Source organism: Staurois parvus, unplaced genomic scaffold (genome assembly GCF_062004578.1).
Source record: "Staurois parvus isolate SC_StPar_1 unplaced genomic scaffold, SC_StPar_1.0 ptg000053l, whole genome shotgun sequence".
NCBI lineage: Eukaryota > Metazoa > Chordata > Amphibia > Anura > Ranidae > Staurois > Staurois parvus.
Genome location: NW_028317849.1, coordinates 2531990 through 2556404, shown reverse-complemented (window position 1 = coordinate 2556404; position 24415 = coordinate 2531990). Strand labels below are relative to the sequence as shown.

General features: G+C 41.3%; 1 protein-coding gene across 2 annotated transcripts in view; it reads right to left on the bottom strand.

Annotated features, from left to right (window-relative positions):
- Positions 1-24415, bottom strand: part of CELF5 (CUGBP Elav-like family member 5) — a 184028-nt gene that overhangs the window by 101811 nt on the left and 57802 nt on the right. For both annotated transcript variants that reach the window (XM_089667192.1, XM_089667183.1), the window contains exon 2: positions 11942-12024. In XM_089667192.1, coding sequence (XP_089523318.1) covers positions 11942-12024 — 83 coding nt within the window. The remainder of the gene's footprint in view (positions 1-11941; positions 12025-24415) is intronic.

The window sequence follows — 24415 nt, the reverse complement described above, 5'->3', positions numbered from 1 at the left end:
CTAAGAAAAGTGTCACTTTATATACAGCATTATATGATAAGTAATCATTGTAGTATGGTTTAGGAAACACCAGTATTATAGGAAACAGTTTGAAGCTCACACTATATTTTGGCTATTAAATTAAGTTGAAAGATGTATTGCTAGATTGTATCATTCTTCTGATAATGTCTAGCTGTATTTGACATGGCATACAAAAACATAATTCATTCTAAGTGGTAAACAAAGATACAATTTTATCAAACCCTATCAACTATATTGATTGGATAAATTTACCAATAGCTTTTCGTTCCATTTGCGGCCTTGGCAGCCTTGGCTGTCAATCACTGGGTCCTGGCCGGTGATTACTCACTGGCACCTGGTGATCGCCAAGCATCTCCGAAGAGGGAAGGACCTGTATGTAAACAATACAGATCTCTCCCCTGTCAGCTCCTGCACACTACTTTGTATGGCTCTGCATAGCAGAGCCATACAAAGCAGTGTACTTACAGTGAAACACACACAGCACATAATATGAAACAGCACACAGTTAACCCTTTGATGGCCCCAGATGTTATCCCCTTCATGCCCAGTGCCATTAATATAGTGTCAGTGCTTTTTATTAGCATTGATCACTGTAATGGTGTCACTGTGGATGTAAGTGCCAGAATGTCAGTGACAGAATGCCCGCCGCAGTCCTGCTATAAGTCGATAATTGTCGCCATTACTAGTAAGAAAGAAAAAAAAATTCCAGTATATATACTGCCATTTGTAGACACTATAACCATCACATAAACCCATTAATTTACAAGTATTGGGATTTTTTTTTTAGCAAAGACATGTAGCAGAATAACTTTTTTCCTAAATTAATGACGAAATTTGATTTTTAAAAATGTTTTCTACTGGACATGTTTAATGGCAAAAAGTCAAAAATATTGTTTTTTTTTCTCAAAATTGTCAGTCTTTTTTTATTTATAGCACAAAAAATAAAAAACACAGAGGCGATAACATACCACTGAAAGAAAGCTCTATTTGTGGGGAAAAAAGGAAGTAGATTTCATTTGGGTGCAGCATTGTATGACTGCGCAATTGTCAATTAAAGTAATGCAGCGCTGTATCGCAAAAAATGGCATGGTCAGGAAGGGGAGGTAAATCCACTGGAGGGCAAGTGGTTAAGAGTTAGATATTTGAATGTCTATTAGATTGCAGTAAGTAACATTCTTAAAAAAAGCATCACGATGGTGTAATTTGAAAATAGAAGCAACATTATATGCTGTAGACTAAACAATAAATGCTGAGATGAAAAGAGAGGAAGAATACTTTTATAGGAATCATTATTTTTTAATAAAAAAAAAAAAGAGGTTTAACTTTTGTTATCAGTGCTACTGTGCAATAGGCTGTTCATGTTGAAAGGGAAGTTGCACTTTGCAAGGGAATTATCCCCAGGGCTTAGTGAATAAGGTGACATTTTTACTTTGCAAAGCATACTCAATCATGTGCAAGGAACATAAAAAAAAAAAGCATTTTTGCTTGCACATGACTGGTTAATGGAAGTCAACAGAGCTTTATCTCATTCACCAAGCTCTGGTTAAAACTCCCCTGCAAAGTGAACAGTCAATAAGGTGACACTTTCTTCTGACTTTCATCATCCAGTGATGTGCAAGCAAAAAGGGAAGGCAGGAACAAATGACAGAGAACGTGTTTCTCCGATAGTTAATGAGGTCGAATTGGAAATTGTTTTTGACCACAATGAAGAGGAAATTTGAAAAAGAAAGATGGAAATGTTTTCCGTGAATGTGGTTTTTGATAGGGAAAATTTGTACATGTGCATCCAGAAATTGAACAAAGAATTAGAAACATTGGCATGGTAATCAAACAAAATGTTTCAGGATTATCATGCAAAATTTGTAAAGTCATTAATTGTACTTTTGAATGCTCTGTTGAACAATTTTCTATAGAAATTAGTTGGGGGGGGGGGGGGGAATAGTTATTTCAGTAGAGGTCCACATGAAAGTAAAATTCCAGGTTTAATTTCACAAATAATTAGCAATTTCTATTCCAGAACAATACAGTCACTGTGTGTACTGTGGTATATTATAGTAGCATTGGCTATATACAGTAAGTTGTGCTGTGTTCCAACAGTGGTAGAGGTAACTTTCTGTCGGCTGGTGAAACTAAAGAGAATTGAGCTGAGGGCTTTTTCACCATTCAGGAGTAGCCTTGTAATTTTATCAGTGCCTACTGTACAAGGCTTCTTGTGATTGGCCAAGATTGGGATGTGGGCGAATTACATCACAATTTCCACCTCAGCCAATCACAGGAAGCCTTGGAATCAGATAAAAACACAAAGGTTTTTCTGAATGGTGGAGAAGCACTCAGCCCGACTCGCTTTAATTCCAGCAACAGACAGGTAGTTGCTTATACTGCTGTTCGAACACAGCTCCGCTTAATGTATGATGCTACTGCTACTACAGTATACCACAGTGCACACAACAGAAGCATTATTCTGTAACGGAAAGTTTGTTTGGGCCACTTTGGCCCGAACTAAAGCCATCCATTTAACGCAGGGGTGTCAAACTGGTGGCCCTCCAGCTGTTGTGAAACTACAAGTTCCATCATGCCTCTGCCTTTGGGAGTCATGCTTTTAACTGTCAATCTTGCAGTGCCTCATGGGACTTGTAGTTTGGCAACAGCTGGAGGGCCGCCAGTTTGACACCCGCATAACGGTTTCAAAAAACAGTAAAATTCTGTCATATTTGCTTGAGATCCCAACCAAACTGTCAAACCATTAAATGGCTGGTGTCATAACTGATAACATGAGCAGCATCATGGCAGTTTCAGATCATACAGAGACTAAAATGGCAGCTTCCATGGCTGAAAAGGACAGGGGGGTTTAGTTCTGCTTTACAGCTTCCCTACTGCCCTATAGCAGAACTACTGCTACAGAGCGGCTATATGTATATATATTCGTGATTTTGCATTTCCAGGTAGCCTCCCCATTGGTGGCTACAGCTGACGATCACCGGGTCCCGTCCGGAGATTCCCCACCGGCACCTGGCAATCGCTGAGGAACACTGACAGGGGAGAGATCTGTATATAAACAATACAAATCTCTCCCTTGTCAGCACCAGCATGCTGCTTAGTATTGCTCTGCATAGCAGAGCAATACAAAGCAGCATGCTTACACAGTAAAACACACACAGCACACATAGTAAAACAGCACACAGTTAACCCTTTGATGGCCCTAGATTATTATTATTATTATTATTATTATTATGTTAACCCCTTCCTGCCCAGTGTCAGTGCTTTTTATTAGCACTTATCACCATATTAGTATCACTGGGGATGTCACTGGCAGTTAGTCAGTCCCCCACCCCAATGTCAGAATGCCTGCCGCATCACGCTATAAGTCGCTGAACGCCACCATTACTAGTTTATAAAAAAAAATTCCAGTATATATACACCGTCATTTGTAGACTCTCTAACTTTCACGAAAACTAATTCATTTACACAAATTGGGATTTTTTTTTTCAGCAAAGACATGTAGCAGAATACATTTTGGCCTAAATTTAATGACATTTTTTTTATTGGATATGCTTTATAGCAAAAAGTGAAAAATGTTTTTTTTTCAACATTGTCGATCTTTTTTTGTTGATAGCGCAAAAAATAAAAACCGCAGTGGCGAAAAAAAATACCACCGAAAGAAAGCTCTATTTGTGGAAAAAAGGACACAAATATCATTTGGGTGCAGTGTTGCATGACCGCACAATTGTCAGTTAAAATCAATGCAGCACCGTATCGCAAAAAATGGCCTGGTCAGGAAGTGGGGTAAATCCTCTGGAGGGCAAGTGTTTAAATTGAAATAAAACCTAGAATTCTACTTAAGTTTCAAGCTTTGCACATTTTGTAAAAAATTCTCACTTGAACAGAAACAAAAGTTTACATTTATCGTCAAAGATGCTGTGTATGGTTCAAAAGCCAGAGTATTTTGATTAGCTGTCTCAATCGCAGTAGCACATAATTTTCCAGAAGCAGGGAAATAAAATTAATATACATATAGTGTGGACATTTGACAGACTACCAGGTGCAAAAATGATATATAGATAGAAACCTGGATAGATTTTGAAGTAGCTAAAACATGCAATCAACAATAACTGGATACAGATTGTCAAAAGAAAAGAGAAACTAACATACTTCAAAACAAATGATAGATGTGGAGTACCTAGGGCTAATTTACAACTAGCTAGGTTTCATCTCACAGCAAAGGAATCTGGTTGCTACAGGTCTAGCTTTAGTTGTGCACTGGCTTTTATTATGCTGATTTTGCCACATTTTCTAAGAGGGTTTATGAACAGACACATGAGTTGAAAGCAGAACCTTGGGAAGGGCAGTAATTCTCATATATAGGAAGAAGTCTATAGCAGCATGTATAACTGTGCTAGTTAGCTCTCCTTGTGTTATGAACTACAAGTCAAACAGCACCAAGGTATGACCTGTATTTCTACCAGTTTTCTATTTCAACCAGTAGCAGCTACAGATTTCCTACCTTTCCTAATTCTTCAAATCCCTTGTGCTGAGAGAAAATGGGTATGTTCAGTTCTCTAAGCACAAGAAATGGCACGCATCATGGCACCCTTAACAAGAGGGAGTAAAAAAAAACTGAACTACGCAAGTATGGAAGGAAGCCAATGTGGGAGATAAAATTAATTGCTGATGGTTGCACAGAATTTACATTACTAAAGTGTATGAGAGAAAAAAGCCCCTCTTAACATAATACTATATAAGAGTGGAGGGCTTTACCTACCTCCCAACCACTTAACAATGAACAGGCTGCCAGATGCTCAAAACCAGACCTGCTCTTAGTTATTACAATAACGAAGAGATGTTAAAAGAGAACTTTAGTTTTCGTTTTTTTGTTTTTTTAGAAATCATACTTACCTAGGTGGATGCAGCATCACTGCGATGCTGCATCTGTCGCCCGCCGGCTCTAAGACTGAGAACTGAATGATCAAACACCACTGATTGCTCAGTTCTCAGTGCTCCATGCACAGAGAGTAACTGTCAGTCACTGGAATGCTGGGCTGTGGAGGTGGCTGGCTCAGGCTCTCAGCGAATCGCTGAGAGGCTGAGCCAGGTGATGGTCCAGGCAACTTTACCCAGCCTGGTCTGGCTGAGTGACGTAAGCCGACAGTGGACTTTAGCCTGCTGTCAGCTGAAAACAGGTCACAGGAGTGCAGAACAAACTGCATGCCTGTGATCCATAGCCATTCAGGGAACAGTCTTTGCATTCGGTTCCCCTCACCTGCACCAACATGCCTGTCACACTAGGATGAACAACTGTGTCCGTACAGCCGCTGCATCTTCTTTGACATGAATGTGCTGCCTGCACTCAGCACCTGCTGGCTAGGGACAGATAAAGAAAACGCTCATTCATGGTTTATGTGCTTTATTGTCTATCTGAATGAAGCCTAAAGGAGCACTACACCAATTGTATTCTGATAACTGTATGCAGGGGCGTATTTACCACAAGACAAACAAGGCACTTGCCTAGAGCGGCATTTTTCAGGGGGGCAACACCTCCCCCCAGAAGAAGGGAACAGGTGGGATCCAAGAGTGGCTGCGGGCTGCTTGATGGTGTATGTACAGCCTGACTCTTGGTCCTGGGGATGTCTGGAGCTGTGAAATAGGGTGTATTTCTCTCTACCGCCGGAGCGGGGGGGGGGGTACTAGAAGGCTCTCCCAGACGGGGGGCATGGGTGTTGTTGGTCATTGTCAGTATCTCTCTGCGGGAGGGGGAAGGGGTGGTGGCGTTGATCAGTGTCCGTGGGGGCAGACAATTTTTGTGTTGCCTAGGGCAGCACAAAACCTAAATACACCACTGACTGCATGTGTGTTAATACGCTGTATATGTATTAATATACTAAATGCAAATTATAATATTTAGTATATGGATTATTTATTTTTTTTATTTATCATACTTCTCATATTTTCTCCACATTTACCTGAGGATCATACTGTGCAGCAAAGGTGATAGGACACTGCAAAGGGTACTGTAGCCCTTGCAGCATAAAAATACATAAAGCATGATGCTGGAGCAACTGGTGGATGGCTCCACAGCAGGGCTGGGACAAAGGGGGGCAGGAGGGCAAGCTGCCCTGGGCACTGCGATATCATGTAAGGCGGGAAAGGGCACCAATTTGAGAGTTCCTACTGCTACAAGCTGACAGGAGTAGTGACAGCAACATAAAAATATAAAGGCTTGTAAAGAAAGGAATTAATGTGACATTAAACAATATCCTTATGTTCCAAAAAGAATCCATACACATCCATTATGTGTTGGCCCTGTAACCTAATTTTCAGAATTTCTTACTGTATTTTCCTGCCTCCTTGTATTGTCCTCTGTGAGCCCCCAAACCTCTTGTAACAAGCAGTGCAGTTGTGGTCATGTGACTCCACAATCCATACTGGGTGCAATCCCCCATACAATGAGACCATGGGGAACAAATCTAGCTATATTGTGTCTAGTGTCATATCACAACAGCAAAGAAAGCTGCAATAGTAGGCACTTTTGAAAACTGAGTTGAAAATATGTACACTGCTCAAAAAAATTAAAGGAACACTTGGAAAACACATCAGATCTCAATGGGGAAAAATATCATGCTGGATATCTATACTGACATGGACTGGGTAATGTGCTAGGAATGTAAGGAAGCCCCGTCATTTGATGGAAATGAAAATTATCACCCTATAGAGTACTGAATTCAAAGGCACCCCAAAAATTAAAGTGAAAAAATGATGCAGCAGGCTAGTCCATTTTACTGAAATTTCATTGCAGCAAATCAAAATGGTACTCAGTAGTTTGTATGGGCCCCATGTGCTTGTATGCATGCCGGACAACATCGGGGCATGCTCCTAATGAGACGACGGATAGTGTCCTGAGGTATTTCCTCCCAGATCTGGACCAGGGCTTCGATGAGCTCCTGGACAGTCTAAGGTGTAACCTGGCAGCGTTGGATGGACCAAAACATGATATCCCAGAGGTGTTCTATTGGATTTAGGTCAGGCGAGCATGGGGGCCATTCAATGGTATCGATTCCTTCATCCTCCAGGAACTGCCTGCATACTCTCGCCACATGAGGCAGGGTATGGTCATGCACCAGGAGGAACCCAGGACCTGTTGCACCAGCGTAGGGTCTGACAATGGGTCCAAGGATTTTATCACGATACCTAATGGCAGTCAGGGTGCCATTGTGTAGCCTTTAGAGGTCTGTGCGTCCCTCCATGAATATGCCTCCCCAGACCATCACTGACCCAAAATGGTCATTACAGGCAGCATAACATTCTCCATGGCTTCTCCAGACCATTTCACATCTTTCATGGCTCAGGGTGAACCTGCTCTCATCTGTGAAAAGCACACTGACGGACCTGCCTATTCTGGTGTTCAATGGCAAATGCCAATCGAGCTCTCTGGTGCTGGGCAGTGAGCACAGGGCCCACTAGAGAACGTTGGGCCCTCAGACCACCCTCATGAAGTCTGTTTCTGATTGTTTGGTCAGAGACATTCAGACTGCTGGCCTGCTGGAGGTCATTTTGTAGGGCTCTGGCAGTGCTCATCCTGCTCCTCCTTGCACAAAAGGAGCAGATATCAGTCCTGCTGATGGGTTAAGGACCCTCTACGGCCCTGTCCAGCTCTCCTCCTGCATGCTCTTGAGACTGTGCTGGGAGACACAGCAAACCTTCTGGCAATGACATGTATTGATGTGCCACCGTGGAGGAGTTGGACTGCCTCTGCAACCTCTGTAGTGACACTGACCCTAGCCAAATGCAAAACTAGTGAAAAACAGTCTGAAAGAGGAGTAGGGAAAAAAAAAAAGGCAGTGACCTCCACCTGTAAAACCATTCCTGTTTTGAGGACGTCTCATTTTATCCCATCTAGTGCACCTGTTAACTTCATTTACATCAAAGCAGTTGAAACTGATTAACAACCCCCACTGCTACTTAACTGACCAGATCAATATCCCCTCCCTCTTAGATTGTAAGCTCCAAGGAGCAGGGTACTCCTAACCCTCCTGTATTGAACTGTATCGTTGCTGTATTGTCACCCTTTATATTGTAAAGTGCTGAGCAAACTGTTGGAGCTATATAAATCCTCTATAATAATAATAATAATATCCCAGGAGTTTAACTGACTTATTATTATTATTATACTGGATTTATATAGTGCCAACAGTTTGCTCAGCACTTTACAATATAAAAGGGGACAATACAGCAACAATACAGTTCAATACAAGAGGGATAGGAGGGCCCTGCTCCTTGGAGCTTACAATCTAAGATTATTATTATTATACAGGATTTATATAGCGCCAACAGTTTGCTCAGCACTTTACAATATAAAAGGGGACAATACAGCAACAATACAGTTCAATACAAGAGGGATAGGAGGGCCCTGCTCCTTGGAGATTACACTTGATGCTATACTTTGATTAAAAGGTGTTCCTTTAATTATTTTGAGCAGTGTACTTGAAAAGAATTTGCTTTTCTAAACCAGCAGTTAGTGTCACTTTATTATACGGAGTACTAGTACTACATATAGTATATTACCTGCAGAATACAACACTTTTTAAGACACTGGTAAAAAATATACATAAGCAAGGCCTAAACCAACTTAGAGATTTTGAAGCGTATGAAGAAAACTATTATGTTATTGTGACAATACATCATTCCAGTTGTGATGGATAAATGATGCCTTGTTCATTGTCTCCTTGGCTCTGTCATAGCAAAGTTTTAACATATGTCACCAGTGGGATATAAGGCCAATTTGACTGTAACATTTTCGTGATTTATTCAAAAATAATTGGAGTCCAGCTCCAGCCAAACCTTTTTATTTCTTTTATTCTTGGAATAGTAGGGAAGAATGAGAAACCCTGTCAGGATTTATACGCTGTCCATGTCCCCACTGAGATTTCCTCCAACTTGCTGTCAGGTCTGATACTTGTTACCTAGACAGGATGTAAGGGGAAATCTCCTCAACAGGGACACAGACAGCAATAAAACCAGAGACAGGATTTAACGTGTCTTCACACCGTTGGGAAAAACATTTTTTATTTCGGTTTCTGTAAAACTTACTTCATCCAGATCCAATGCTAGGTCCTCTGTCTATAGTGCAGGTGCTGCACATTTCACCTGGAGTGCTGGAACCATAAACAATCAGAAACCAGGTGCAAGCAAAGGCAAGTAATGCATCACTATGCCCAAGCTGAACCCCCTGTGCTTCCAGTGCCTGCTGTGCTTCAAGGTAATGTGGCCCCTGTGCCTCCAAATGCACTACTTGTGCCCTGTTATAGGCAATAGGTACATAGATGGCATTTTATTATGGATTGAGAATCTCAATAAATTCTTACAGATATTGACAGTATGTGTGAGATATGCTCCCCATCACATAAAATAACACTTAGACTTGCCACCCTACTTAGAGATTATCTAGGACCAGGGGCGGACTGACCATTTGGAAACTTGGGCACTACCCGAGGGCCCAGGGTCAGTAGGGGGCCCCATGAGATGCCCCTGGCACCTTTTTCATAGGCTTTTTTGAGTTTGGGTAAGGACACAGGGGCCCCATGATCCCCTATTGCCCGGGGGCCCCATGAGTTCTCAGTCCGCCCCTGTCTAGGACATAGTCATTTTGCTTTCTAAGTTTGTATGTGAAGGTAATCCTCACCATTATTATGTTATATTATTAGGTAATTCTGGTCTAAAATTAACAAAAACATTGCAGTCTTTCTAAGCCTTACCTACTCTATTCAAAATTTTCAAAAAAGGTTTTGCCTATTAAACTTTAAAGTGACACTGTCAAAAACTTTACAAAATTGCAGGTAAAAGCACAAGAAATGTCAAGTATTTTAAATTCCCACTTGCAGTGTACTCTTTACTCTTTACTCTTCTATAAATAATATTTTATTTGCTTGCAATGTGGTTTTGAGCTTGCTAGTAAGTCAGTTCCCAAGTATCATTAACCCCTTCCTCCTTACATGTCATAGCCCTCTCCTCTTCTGGGGGTGTCTAATCACTGTCTGTGCTTGTCTAGCTCCTTCCCCCTACCTTTCAACTTTCCACATAACCATTTATGTAGAGGCTGAGAGAGGGATGAAGGTGAACACTATAGAGCAGCCATTCTCAACTAGGGTTCCTTCATGGATAGATAGGGGTTCCTTGACCTATGGCTAACCAACCTCCCATCTGAGTGTGTCTGCATAGTTGCAAGTCCAATGCCACTTGTCAGAGCCAGCAACATGACTGCAAGGGTGTTATTCTGGCCACTCCTGTAAAGGGGGGCATTCTTCCCACTCAACACCACCAATGTAAGGGGCATTTTCCCAATGACCTTCGATAGATTAATCTTAACAATGGTTCCTTAAGATCTGAAAACTATTTTAAGGGTTCCTCTGGGGTAAAAAGGTTGTAAAGGCTGCTACAGAGTATCACTTGAGTGACAGCTTTGTGTCTGCTGGGGCTTCTGATATCAAATCCAAGATGGTGGCACCCAGCAGCAGTGTCATGTCTTTTGGATGTCTACAGAAGGGAAGCTTTTACAGATAAATAACATGAATAAAATACATTAAATGCATATAAAGTCTTATTAGAATAGTTTTGTTAAAATGAATGGTCAGGCCACATGGTCTCTTTATGAGTTAGCTACAAACATGCTTGACCAAATATGACTTTTTTTTTATGTCTGGTCTATTTTATTGAATCATATTGGTACAAAGCACATATTTCCAGGATAGACATCATAGTGCAACCTAAAACAGGACAAGACAATCAGAAGCATATAACTTTGACAGCAAATGGTATTGTAGGTGTCAACATCCAGGGGAAATATGCAAAGGAAAAACCAGAAACAATGCCTTACATTGCATTATAGACATAATAATGAACATAAGAGAAGGTGAAAAGGATAGTCTGCATTGCTCAGAGGAACCAAACATGATTGATTTCCAATTTTCTAGCCTACACTAGAAATCTGAAAGCATGAAACTGTCTAGTAGCAAAAGCATGCATCCTTTGAGTCATCGAGTTTATACAAATGAGCTTAGTTCTCCACACCCACCACATCTGTCTGCCTACATCTGCTTGCACTCACCCAGGCTCCTGAACCAACCCAATATACTAGTCAAAACAGTCCTCGGTCCACTGTTTCTGCAAAAAGCATCAAGGGTGACAGAGGGAAGTATAGGAAAAGCTCATTTTAATTTATGTAAGTAATATGGCTAAAAACACATTTGCTTGTAAACTCGCAGATGACATTTTTTCCAACTCTGTCATTTTCTCACCTACAAAAGCCTGATAAAGGTTATGATACCCCTTAAGCTAATAAAGAAGAAACTTTCCATTGCACAACATGTACAGAAAATGAGCTAAGTGCCAGAGCTGATTAATGAGTTTTATGGAAAGTACCGTATATGAAACCTCATATACTGTTTTTTACAAAGGGTGCTTACGAACAAAATCTGTATTTTTTTTCTGAATGAAATACAGTCCAAGAAAAATATTTTAAACAAATTCATTGTATCATTCTCTTGCAATTCCAATGGGAAGTAGTTCCATTAATCCTGCAACCTTTGTGCAACCCATTTATTTTTCAGCTGTTTCTTGAAACTGCAACCATTCAATACAAGCTATATAGTACATATCACTTTCCTCCTATGACACGCTTGGTTGAACACCGTAATGTTTATGAAATGTTCTGCTCACATGAAATCTTTGATTGGTAGCTCAGCGTTCTATACATTTCTATGGAAACACAACCATTATGTAAATGATACAGAAGGCTACCACATAAATGGAAGTCATTTAAACATGTTTCTTTTAAATATACATTCCTATCATAAGTACTGTATCTGGGGTCAAGAGCTCCCTATGAATTTTGTATATCAACTTTTTCACAACATTTGAACATTCAACTCACCCCAGGAAGTGTCTTCTGCTCATGCAGGGCTGTTTGTGCTTTGATGGCAGAGTCTCTGGCACAGTATGTGAGAAAGGCACAGCCTGGAGAAGAAATGACACAGACATGTAAAAAAAAAATCCAGATTCCTACAAAATAATCTTTTTTTTGGGTAGGGAACCTGTTAAACGTTTCTTACGTGGATAGCCTGCCAGTGAAAGCTCTTTCTGTTGCAGCCTAACACTGCTAATCTATTGCTTCGCAATTAGCAACAGCAGTGTCAATCTGCCATGTCTGTTCCTTCAGTTGGCTATTAGGCGCCTACCAGGTCGATCAGATAGGTAGCCCAATGATCAACTAAGAGTCTGTGTGGCAGGTTGACAAGATCACTGCTTATTGCAAGGCAATGGATTAGGGGTGTCAACGTGCAACAGAGACTGTTGTTACTGACAGGCTCTCCAGGTAAGAAATGTGTAACAGGTTCACAAAAAACAATTTGCTTAATGAAACTGTATACAGAGAGGTGTGATGCCAAACATACTGAAAAAGAGATTCTAGGTTTTTATATACTTTAAAAGAAATTTTATAGCAGACTTAGTTCTTGTATATGTACAGTATATCAATAAGTCAAGGCTAAATAGGTAGCTTTCTTAAAATTATCATATTTCATATCAAATAGAGAAGCAGTCCATACGTATAATGCAGGAAAAGTCAAAACATTTTAAAAGCTAAATGTAAGCAATTAACATTTGGTATCTTTCTGAGGCAAGGATGGCAGGGCCACCATCTATATTATATGCAGAGTCGAATAGATAGCCTGAAAGGTCAGCAGTAGAGTGAGAGCAGTTTGGTGCTTCACTGATAACTGGTTCTCTTAATTTGCAGTAAGAGGGGCCTGTTATGAGCAGCTAGAAGCTTTCAGGAAAAAAGAGAAATAGGTATATAAGCAGGGTTCTGCTGCTAATGGACTGCCAAATGCCTCTTAGCATCACTGAAACAAGTATGAAAGCACACCCACAACACATATATTTTTATAATGCTTGTACTATGTTGAAAAAGTATGGAAAGCTTATACATATATAGCACTAGTATCTATTTACAGCACCATGCATCAATGCAAATATGGAACATCATAATAAAGTGTAATGTAAATAATGACTAAAGGTAGCATACAAAATAGTTTACCATGTACACTTTGCATGCACAGGGTTATAGATAATAGAGACAAAGCAAAAGCAAGATACCCAGAAAAGTGCAGCAATGAATAAGCAAAACCCAAGAATAGTAGGTTCAAAAGAATAGACGTTTCGGAACAACATCTAACCCCTTCTTCAGGACCCTACTGAAGAAGAGGGTAGATGTTATATAAAATTAAGCTTGAAGGCACATTACTGCATATGGCTTAACACATTAATAATTTAGAGTTTTTATGGTCCTATTTGATTGAATTGGCTCATATCTTGTTAATATAAGACTCGTCAGTGTATAACCGCACTCTCTTTAATCATACACGTTTAAGACGCAAGTCTTTTTGAAATGTTCCTGGTCCTTTTTTTAAAGTACCCATTCTTCAGTGCTCAAAAGCAACAGGAACAAAGCAGTATAGGCACCTTTGGCTGTCTTTACACACTGGTGTCATCAGTGGTCTGGGACCCTGAAACCCAGGTAATTCAGAAAACTCAACTCTCTCTGACAAAGTTGAAGGTTGCCCTACCACTCCCTATATAAATGTCCCTAGAATTTATAGGGGACTACAGTCTCCATTAAGGAGCTGCAGAAGGTTGGCCTACCTTTCAAATTATGGGTGGCTACAGTCTCCAAAAAGGAGTGGAGGAAGACAGGCTTTCTTTAAAATATAGATAGTTACATTCTCCAATAAGGAACAGCAGAAGACTGAGACAAACGTTACACACACAAGCTAAGATTAGTACACGGCGGTACATTATCACTCCTCTGTTCACAAAGGTCTTGGCTGTAACAAATAAACATGGTCAAATCGCCTTGATATATCAAAAGCTGCTACAACAGACTACTCAGAATAAGAGGATCCAATGTAGAGAGGGATGACAAGTAGCTGTAGGCCCCATTTCTGATTCAGACAAGTGGATGGATATTCTAGATAATGGATTTCAAGTCTTGCTCTCCCTGACACAAACTCACTCACCTGTTTAATAAATATAGAACTTATCATTCCCCCCAAAAACTATTCAAGTGGCACAGAAAAGACACTTCTAATTGTCCAAAATGTAATAGGTACCTTAATGCATATGTTGTAGAGATATCCTAAATGGTTTAGATACTGGAACTCAGATTTGGGTACTTATTAATTCTGTATACCAAATTTCCTTCCTTCTAGACCTGAGAATCTGTATTGAGGAAATCTTTACACTGTCTAGCTATACTGCCATTCTTACGTTTTTATATATAACTCGGAAATTGATAGCACAAAAATGGCTTTCCTCTACTTTGCCAACGCATGAAATGTGGATACAATCTGTTATATGTAAAATATGGGATAACTGGCTGGGGACCCAGCTAATTCTGGGTAGATAGTTGACTTGAGGTATTGTACATGTGATACTGGCCTTTGGTTTATGCTACTGACAAGGTTGTAACTGGTCAACTACAATGCGGCCTTGTTACCTTCCACCTTTCCTATAGTAACTCTCCTTGGCAGTGAGAAAATTGGCTATTTTCTGTTTCCTAAACTGTAGTTTTTTTTTTTACGTTGAAGATGCAAATGTTATCTAAATGGTTGTATTTGTCTCTGCCGTACCTCGTATATGTACTCATGAAAACGACATTGGACTTTGGGATTACTATTTGGGAAAAGGCAGCTTCCAATAATGTGCTGCATATAAAATGTGATTACATACAGTACATATATATTCATGAAAAAGTACAAGGAAGAACCTCCTTACAGAAGCACTATAGAAAGAAAAGAATTTTCACAAGCTGGTCTATGTAAAAGTGGTTTAAAAAATATTTATAGACACGGGAGATTATTTCACTTACGCAAGTAGGGATTTGGAAAATAGCTGCCATTTATTTCTAAATACTGGAAGTCACAAATTAGAGTGTTGTGACTCTGGTTTGTGAGTTTTTTTACTACATAGATCTGACAGTATAACTATTTTGCTGTGGGCCAAAACCTTTATTCTCAGTTTTACAGAGTATGGAAGTGTTAAAAGCTAAAATCATGGTATTTTTTGCTCCCTAAAGTGGGATACACACCATGAAAAAAATCAGACCAACAATCGTCCAATTTCCCACGAAGGTGCGTATTATAATGTAACCAACAATGGTATTAACTTGTACAAAAATTCTCAAACGGCAAAGGCAAGCATTCTTTCTTGTGTATGATTTCTATGTTTGTTGCCATCTTTTTCTTTTATTTTGTTGGCTTCTGATCATGCACTTTTTTTCTATTTGATTATTTTTGTCCAAACAGTCGGAATCAGCTGTCGAAAGCACTATACTAAAACAGATAATCCACCAATCCTTCCTCATATGGAATTTTTCTTCTGATTTTCTTATAGTGGGTGCTCAGCTTTAGTCCTGTTGGGGAGATTTCTCTTCCTTTTCTGTGCTGTGGATGCACAAAAAATGAGAGGGAAACTCTTTAAAGTAAGTGGGAATTCCCATCATAGAGAGTTGTCATAGGAACATTTCCCAATTAGAGGCTTTTCCCTCATTTCTTGCTCTGGTGACAGCTCAAAAATATTGGATTTCCCATCAGTTTCTGCCTCAGTGAGAATGGTCACAAAGACAGACAGAGATGAAAAATCTCCCCAGAGAGGGCATAGAAAGCAATACAAATCTGACTGAATCTAACCCTTGCCCACTCTATACAAAAATATAAAATATTGCCTTTATATTAAATTTTCAAATGATGTCATGGTTTTACCTATAAGCTCAGCTGTGCCAACAAGAGTCTCACTGACACACCAAATCGCTTTATAGTTACACATCTTCATAACAGGCCCATACAACATGCAGCCAAGAGAAGCTTTCCCGAGAGCCTATACTTGGTAAAGATGGCCTTTTCTCAAGTTACTTAGACATCAGGTTATCTTTTTCCCCAGACAAATTCTAAAAGTTGTCAAGTATAATATTAATATTATGGTTGTTTATCATGCCTGTGTGCAGGGAGGTGAGTATATAAAATTGTTAAAATCATTGCAGGACCCTCAAGCACTTCAGCCATGATAAATTAACACTGCATACTTATTGCTTTCATAGCAATCTGATCGAGGTGCTAAAAGTGTATACACATTCATTTTATTCAAAATAATTTGCCATATGTGATTGCCGCTCAGATAAATCATTATGGAGCTATGCAGAAATTGTCCCCCAGTGCTTCCCTGTAGTACTTGGATGATCTGCTATGACTACAGTTATGCCTTTGGCTAGGAGGGTGAAACATTATAAATGCCTTTACAGCCGCACTGTAACTAACAAATACCAGTAAAATGGAATGTAGCAATTATCTTTTGCATATATGAAGAAAACGTCAGTCTTTCCATAAAGCCCAAACAAAATTTCATTTTAAATCAGCTAAATAAGGTGTACTAAAATAACGGCAATAAGGCATACAAAATCTTAATGTTTGTTTTCTTTAAAGAGCAGCAACAGCCTAAGCAGAAAAGCCTGTGTCCTGCCAGCAGGCTGTAGAGAAGGAACCCTTGCTATCAGTGTGAAAGCTGTGGTCTCTGCAGACGTCCTACATGTGCATGAGTCAGAACTATAGCTCTGTAATTAGCCAAGCTTATGCTACATAACACCTACAAAATAGGTCTCTTCTCTATGATGGAATGCCTGTCACTCCATTTGGGTGATTCCTTCATAGAACTGCTTCCTCCCTGCTAGGACACAGGACCAAGGTATTATAGCTGGGCATCGTGCCCAAGACTAGACGACACTAGCTTGAATGCCAAACTGGAACTACATTACTGAACAGAAATACATATTTTTATACACTTAAGGAATAGGGGCAGTCTCCACATGAACAATAAAAACAAATATTATACGTTAGGATAAAGCATCTCATACTGGTTTGATAACAAGGTAACGTGAACATAAAACTAATCACATCTCCAGGAGGACCAACAGACAGACAGAAACAATAGGTGATTCAAGTAACTCAATTAACAATGGGAATGCACACCTAGGAGGCACACAATGGTAAAAAGACAGTAAACACATAACACCTTAAAAAACAGATTAGAGCAAGAGTCCTCAGCATCAGGTTGTTTTGAGCTGATTATATCAACATCTTCTTAGAGTCCCTGAGTCTAGGAAGGGGGGGTTGAAGCAGTCAATGCTGGTTTGGGCACAGAGACCCCAAATCTGTCTCCTGGCCCTTCACTTGTCAGAGGTCTTTGTGTTTTGGGGAGACATGGACTTGAATCCAAAGTAAACTACTCCAAAAGGTCCTTCCCCAGGCATATACCTCCCAAATAATAGAGCCCCCTCAGATGCCAGGGCCATAGTCAGTAGGCTAGAGGCTAGCCTGCAGTCCAATCCAAAAGTTCCTGTAATGGTTGGGTCTGTCACATTTCTCCCCCCTTAAAAGATGACTAACCAGGTCCCAGACCCCCACCTGGTCTGGACATGCGTTAGCTGGACGGAGTGAACCAACAGTAAGACCCGCTGGGAGGTCTTTACTGTTCCAGGGTTCAGTCTGTTACTGGGGAGAGGGGCCGATCACCCCAACTTTCTCGAGCTGTGAAGACATGGTAAGTGCTGGACAGAAGCCGGCGGCGCTCTGCCCTGTTACCAGAGCTTCAGCTGGGGACCTCACATCCTCTGCTGTGGCTGACTGTTGGGGTGGGGGACAACCACCTTCTCTCACAGATTGTGGATCTGCCACAGGAGAGTGAGGATGACCACCTCCTCCCCTGGACTGTGACACTGCTACTGGGGAGGGAAGTCCACCACTTCCTCACCTGGCCTGTGGAACTGCTGCTGGGGAGATAAGCCGGTTGTTGTCTCCAGGACTTTTGGACCCTCACTGTGGAGCAAGGATGACTTCCTGCACTCCTGAGTCACTACAATGCCACTGGGAAGGGAGGACGAGCACCTCCTCTCCCGGACTGTCGAGCTGCTCCTGGGGAGATGAGCTAGTTGCTCCATCTTCTGTACCCTCATCTGGCTGCTGGGATGACATTTCTCTGGTACTGTCTCCCTGGTGCATGGATCCTTGCTGGGAAGGGAAAACAGTTTTCTCTGCTCTGGCTGACTGTTGGGGAGGCAGGACGTCCACCTCCTCTCCTGAACTGTGGATTTGCTGCTGGGGAGGGAGGACAACCACCTCTCCTCCTGCACTTTGGATCTGCTGCTGGGGAGGGAGGATAACCACCTCCTCTCCCTGGGCCCCTGGAACAGCTGCACTGTGGGGAAGAGGTCTTTGACCCTCTGTCCTGTTGCCAGCGCTTCTCCTGGGACTGTGTATGGGCAGAGATGGGCGGTACTCTGCCCTGCTACCAGAACTTCACCTGGGGTTAGGAGTTTCACTTTATCAGCCTGCTGTGTGAGAAGGGCTGCCCGCCCTGGCTTCCTGGAGCTCCTGAAGTGCTGTTGGTGCAGGACAGAGGTCAGCAGTGCTTTGCCCTGATGCCAGCTCTTCCGCTGGGAAACAAAATAAAAATTTGGTGGCCTTGCACAAATCCTCCAGGGCCACTGATTGTTGTAGGCTGAGGTCAGCAGTGTTCTGCCTTGATGCCAGCTCTCCCCAGAATCTGGAATTGCTGATAGTCCAGGGCACAGCCTGGCAGCACTTGGGCTCAGTCCCAGCACTTTGGTGGGTAACTCATAATCTATAACATCCATGGGTACTGGGGCATACTGTTGAGCTTCGTCAAACAGTCTTTTATATGCTTGTTCCAGCTCCCATTCTTGTATAACTATAAAGTCCTAGTTCAATCTGAGCTCAGTGGGAAGTTACAACTTCCTAAATCTCGGATGTCCTCCCATCTCCACTCCGTGGTCACAGCCCCATTTTAACTAATGAAACCACCAAGCAACTCATTCACTCCCTTGTTCTCTCTCGCTTTGACAATTGCAACTCACTCTTCATAGGCCTTCCTCTATGCAGGCTATCCCTCTTCAGTCTAGCATTAATGCTGCTACCAGAAATATCTACCATACCAACCACTCAGTATCTGCCACCCCTCTCTTCCAATCCTTCCTCTAGCTTCCGATTGTCCAACAAATAAAATTCAAAATACTAAAAACAACATATGAGGGCATTTACAACTATGCCCCAAGTTACAACACCAATCTTGTCTCAATTTATCTCCCAAACCCTCATCCCCGCTCCTCCCAAGACCTCCTGCTCTCAAACTCCCTTGTTTTCTTTGTCCAAGCTCATCTCCAGGACTTCTCCAGAGCCTCTTCCATCCTCTGGAACGCTCTACCCCAGTCTGTCTGGCTATCTCCTATTCTGTCAATTTTGAAAACTCATCTATACAGGGAAGCCTACACGGGAGGATTTTTGTTTTCCCCAGAGTTCAGCTTTAAAGAATAATCCAAATATAGTATGAAAATAGAAAATACAGGCATGTTTCACAGATGTACATCAAGAAATATATTGTGACAAGGTACTTTCTGTCAGCGGACAGAACTCACAAAGAAAACCAAGCATATCTAATCTCATCAAATGATTTATTTGTACAAATTTTAATTATTAGGGCATCTAGTGCAATAGTCTGGACTGCACATGTAATGTAATGTATGTGTAACGTAATGGTTTTGCACAGAGCAGCTCCAATCCTCCTCTTCTTGGGTCCTTCGCCGGCACTCCTGGCTCCTCCTGCCTTCCGAGTGCCCCCATAACAAGTGGCTGACTATTGGAGCACACAGAGCGAGTCCTGGCCCCACCCCCCACTCTCTCCTCACTGGCTGTAATTGACAGCAGCAAAAGCCAATGATTCCTGCTGCTGTTTCTAAGTCTATAAGAAGAAAGAGAAAGCTGAGAGAGCCACTGCTCTCGTGCACATCACTAGATTGAGACTGGGCTCAGGTAAGTAGTTAGGCGGCTCGGGGAGGGGGAGCTGCATGCCGATTTTTACCTTAATGCATAGAATGCATTAAGGTGAAAAAAAAACCCTTCTGAACCATTTAATCTAGTCAAATCTAGACTATGGGGTTGATTTATTAGGAATAAATCTACTGTTCACTTTGCAAGGGAAGTTGCACTTTGCAGGGAGATTTTCCCAGAGCTTAATGAATTAGTTGAAGTTCTTCTGAGTTCCATTATGCAATCATGTGCAAGTAATATTGCTGTGATTTTTTTTTATCTTCCTTGCATGTGATTGGGTAGTCTTTACAAAGTGAAACTTGAGCAAATTCACTAAGCTCTGAGGCTAATTTCAATTCCCTTGCAAAGTGAAGTCTATTTGCCTTTAATAAATCAACGCCATACAACAGGATCTATAGCTTTTTAAATGTTTTTCATTTAAGCATATGAAAGGGGTCAGCTAAATTTAGATTATGCAAACCCAACATTTCATATTCTTGATATGTGCCTGCTGTACCATGTACTTGTATGAAAAAGTATTCTGTTTTCTTTGTATTGCTTCCTTTGTGTGAAATCCCTGGTGATTCTGCCAGCCCCTATGCTGTCCTATTAAAAATGAAGTTAAGTGTGCTGCTGTTTCTTCTCTCCCTACTCTCTGTTCTCAGCTGCATAAGGAGCTTAGAGGGAATGTGATCACTTATAAAACAGGAAAAAAAAAAAAGAAAAAAAAAAAAAAAGGTAATTACAATGTTTTTTATATCTATACAAAAATGTTTTGCCTTTCATGTCTATTTTAAACAGAATGGGCTGTTTTACAAGGTGAGGGTTTATATATACTGTAAATAATCACATTAAATTGTGCTAATGTTTTAAAAACCTTCTGTGTATAATTTATTATCCTGTATATGTACTTCGAGGCAGCCATATTTGTGTGTTACATAAGCAGGCTCTTCTTCCCCTTATCCCACTGACAAGTTCTGTCGGACTGAAAACAATACTCTGCAGTCTGTAATGATATCAAACATTCATGATGTGCCTTGTAGCTAGAGACATATTTGCCGTAAGGCTGTAAATGACATCATGGAGCTCAGAGCAGAGTTGTTTATTCATGGCAAGAAAAAAGAGAATATTTGTACAAAAAATATTGTTCTTTTGCAGCATTACTATATGGTTCTTTGATTCATGCAATGTATGATAATAATTAAGTATACTTAAATACACACACACATATACACACATACATACATACTAACACACACTCAACACTATATTGCCAGAAGTATTGGGCCAGCCCTCCAAATCATTGGATTCAGGTGTTCCAATCACCTCCATGGCCACAGGTGTATAAAATCAAACATCTAGGCATGCAGACTGCTTCTACAAACATTTGTGAAAGAATGGGTCGCTCTCAGGAGCTCAGTGAATTAAAGCGCGGTACCGTAATAGGTTGCCACCTGTGCAATAAGTCCATCCGTGAAATTTCCTTGCTACCATTCTACAGTCAACAGTTAGTGGTATTATAACGAAGTGGAAGCAACTGGGAACAACAGCAACTCAGCCGCAAACTGGTAGGCCATGTAAAATGACAGAGCAGGGTCAGCGCATGCTGAAGAGCACAGTGTGCAGAAATCTCCAACTGTCTGCAGAGTCAATAGCTAAAGACCTCCAAACTTAATGTGGCCTTCAGATTAGCACAAAAACAGTGCATAGAGCGCTTCATGGACTGTGTTTGCAAGGCTGAGCAGCTGCATCCAAGCCTTACAGTTCCAAGAAAAGGTATGTGAACCCCTTGGGATTACGTGGAGTTTTGCATGAATTGGGCATAAAATGTGCTCTGAATGTAATCTAAGTCACAACAATAGAAGAACACAGTCTGCTGAACATAATACTACACAAACATTAGATGTTGCCATGGTTTAATTGCACATAACATGTAAACATTCACAGTGCAGGGAGGAAAAAGTATGTGAGGCCCTAGCTTAATGACTTCTCCCAGAGCTAATTGGAGCCAGGAGTGAGCCAACCTTGACTCCAATCAGTGTGATGATAATGGATGTGTTGCTGACAGCTGTCCTGCCCTTAAAAAACACACACCTGTTTTGGGTTTACTGGTTTCAAGAAGCACTGTCTGATGTGAACCATGCCTCGCAGAAAAGAGCTCTCAGAAGACCTACGACCATGAATTGTTGACTTGCATGAAGCTGGAAAGGGTTACAAAAGTATCTCCAAAAGCCTTGATGTTCATGTGTCCACGGTAAGACAGACTGTCTACAAATGGAGAAAGTTTAGCACTGTTGCTACTCTCCCTAGGCGTGGTTGTCATGTAAAAATGACTGCAAGAGCACAGCGCAGAATGCTGCATGAGGTAAAGAAGAATCCCAGAGTGTCAGCTAAAGACCTACAGAAATCTCTGGCACATGCTAACATTTTTGTTGACACATCTACAATAAGGAAAACATTAAACAAGAATGGAGTACATGGGAGGACACCACAGAGGAAGCCATTGCTGTCCAAAAAGAATATTGCAGCACGTTTGAAGTTTGCAAAAGAGCACCTGGATGTTCCACAGCACTACTGGCAAAATATACTGTGGACAGATGAAACCAAGATTGAGTTGTTTGGGAAGAACACACAACACTATGTGTGGAGAAAAAAAGGCACAGCACACCAACATCAAAACCTCATCCCCACTGTAAAACATGGCGGAGGGAGCATCATGGTTTGGGGCTGCTTTGCTGCCTCAGGGCCTGGACGGATTGTTGTCATTGATGGGAAAATGAATTCCAGAGTTTATCAAGACATTTTTCAGGAAAACGTACGACCATCTGTTCGCCAACTGAAGCTCCGCAGAGGATGGGTGATGCAACAGGACAATGACCCAAAGCATACAAGTAATTCAACAAAACAATGGCTGCAACAGCACAGAATACGCCTTCTGGATTGCCCAGTCCTGACCTCAACCCGATTGAAATGCTGTGGCATGACCTTAAGAGAGCGATTCACACCAGGCATCCCAAAAATATTGCTACACGGAAACAGTTTTGTGAAGAGGAGTGGTCCAAAATTACTCCAGATGGTTGTGCAGGTCTGATCTGCAACTACAGGAAACGTTTGTTTGAGGTTATTGCTGCCAAAGGAGGGTCAACCAGTTATTAAGTCCAAAGGTTCACATACTTTTTCCTCCCTGCACTGTGAATGTTTACATGTTATGTGCAAATAAACCATGGCAACATCTAATGTTTGTGTAGTATTATGTTCAGCAGACTGTGTTCTTCTATTGTTGTGACTTAGATGAAGTTCAGAGCACATTTTATGCCCAATTCATGCAAAACTCCACGTAATCCCAAGGGGTTCACATACTTTTTCTTGCAACTGTACATCAACAAGTACAATGCAAAGCGTCTGCTGCAATGATGTAAAGCACGTCCCCACTGGACTCTAGAGCACTGGAGACGTGTTCTCTGGAGTGACGAATCATGCTTCTTCGTATGGCAATCCGATGGACTTGTCTGGTTTGGTGGTTGCCAGGGGTATAGTACTTCCCTGAGTGCAATGTGCCAAGTGTAAAGTTTGGTGGAGGGGGACTGGGGTTGGGCTTGGCCCCTTAGTTCCAGTGAAGGGAACTCTAAAGGCATCAGCATACCCAGGCATTTTAGACAATTTCATGCTCCCAACTTTGTGGGAACAGTTTGGGGATGGCCCCTTCCTGTTCCAACATGACAGCACACCAGTGCACACAGCAAAGTCCATAAAGACATGGATGAGCGAGTTTGGGGTGGAGGAACTTGACTAGCCTGCACAGAGTCTTGATTTCAACACGATAGAACACCTTTGGGTTAAATTAGAATGGAGACTGCGAGCCAGGCCTTCTCGTCTTACATCAGTGACTGACCTCACCAATGCACTTCTGGAAGAATGGTCAAACATTCCCATAGACACACTCCTAAACCTTGTGGACAGCCTTCCCAGAAGAGTTGAAGCTGTTATAGCTGCAAAGGGTGGGCCAACTCAATATTGAACCCTACGGACTAAGACTAGGATGCCATTAAAGTTCATGTGTGTTTAAAGGCAGATGGGTTGGAAATATAGTGTGTGTGTGTATGTATATTACACACACACACACACACACACACACACACACACACATACACGCACACACAGTATATATACTATTTGTACTTAAAATAGTTATTTTGCAGCATTAATATATGTGTCTTTGACACACGGAATGTATGATAATTGAAAAGTCTGTTTAAATGATGTTCTCCAATGTCAACATTATTCACATGTACGTAGTACAATATATATATATATATATATATGTGTGTGTGTTTTATGTCTGTCTATGTATAAAACTAGTTCCAGTAATAATATGAAGCAGTTGGTTGAATGTGACAGCTTACATGACCTGAAAACAACCTAAACGCCTGCAAATCTTCATAGCCAGTAGCTACGAAGCATGCTGGCATATGCCA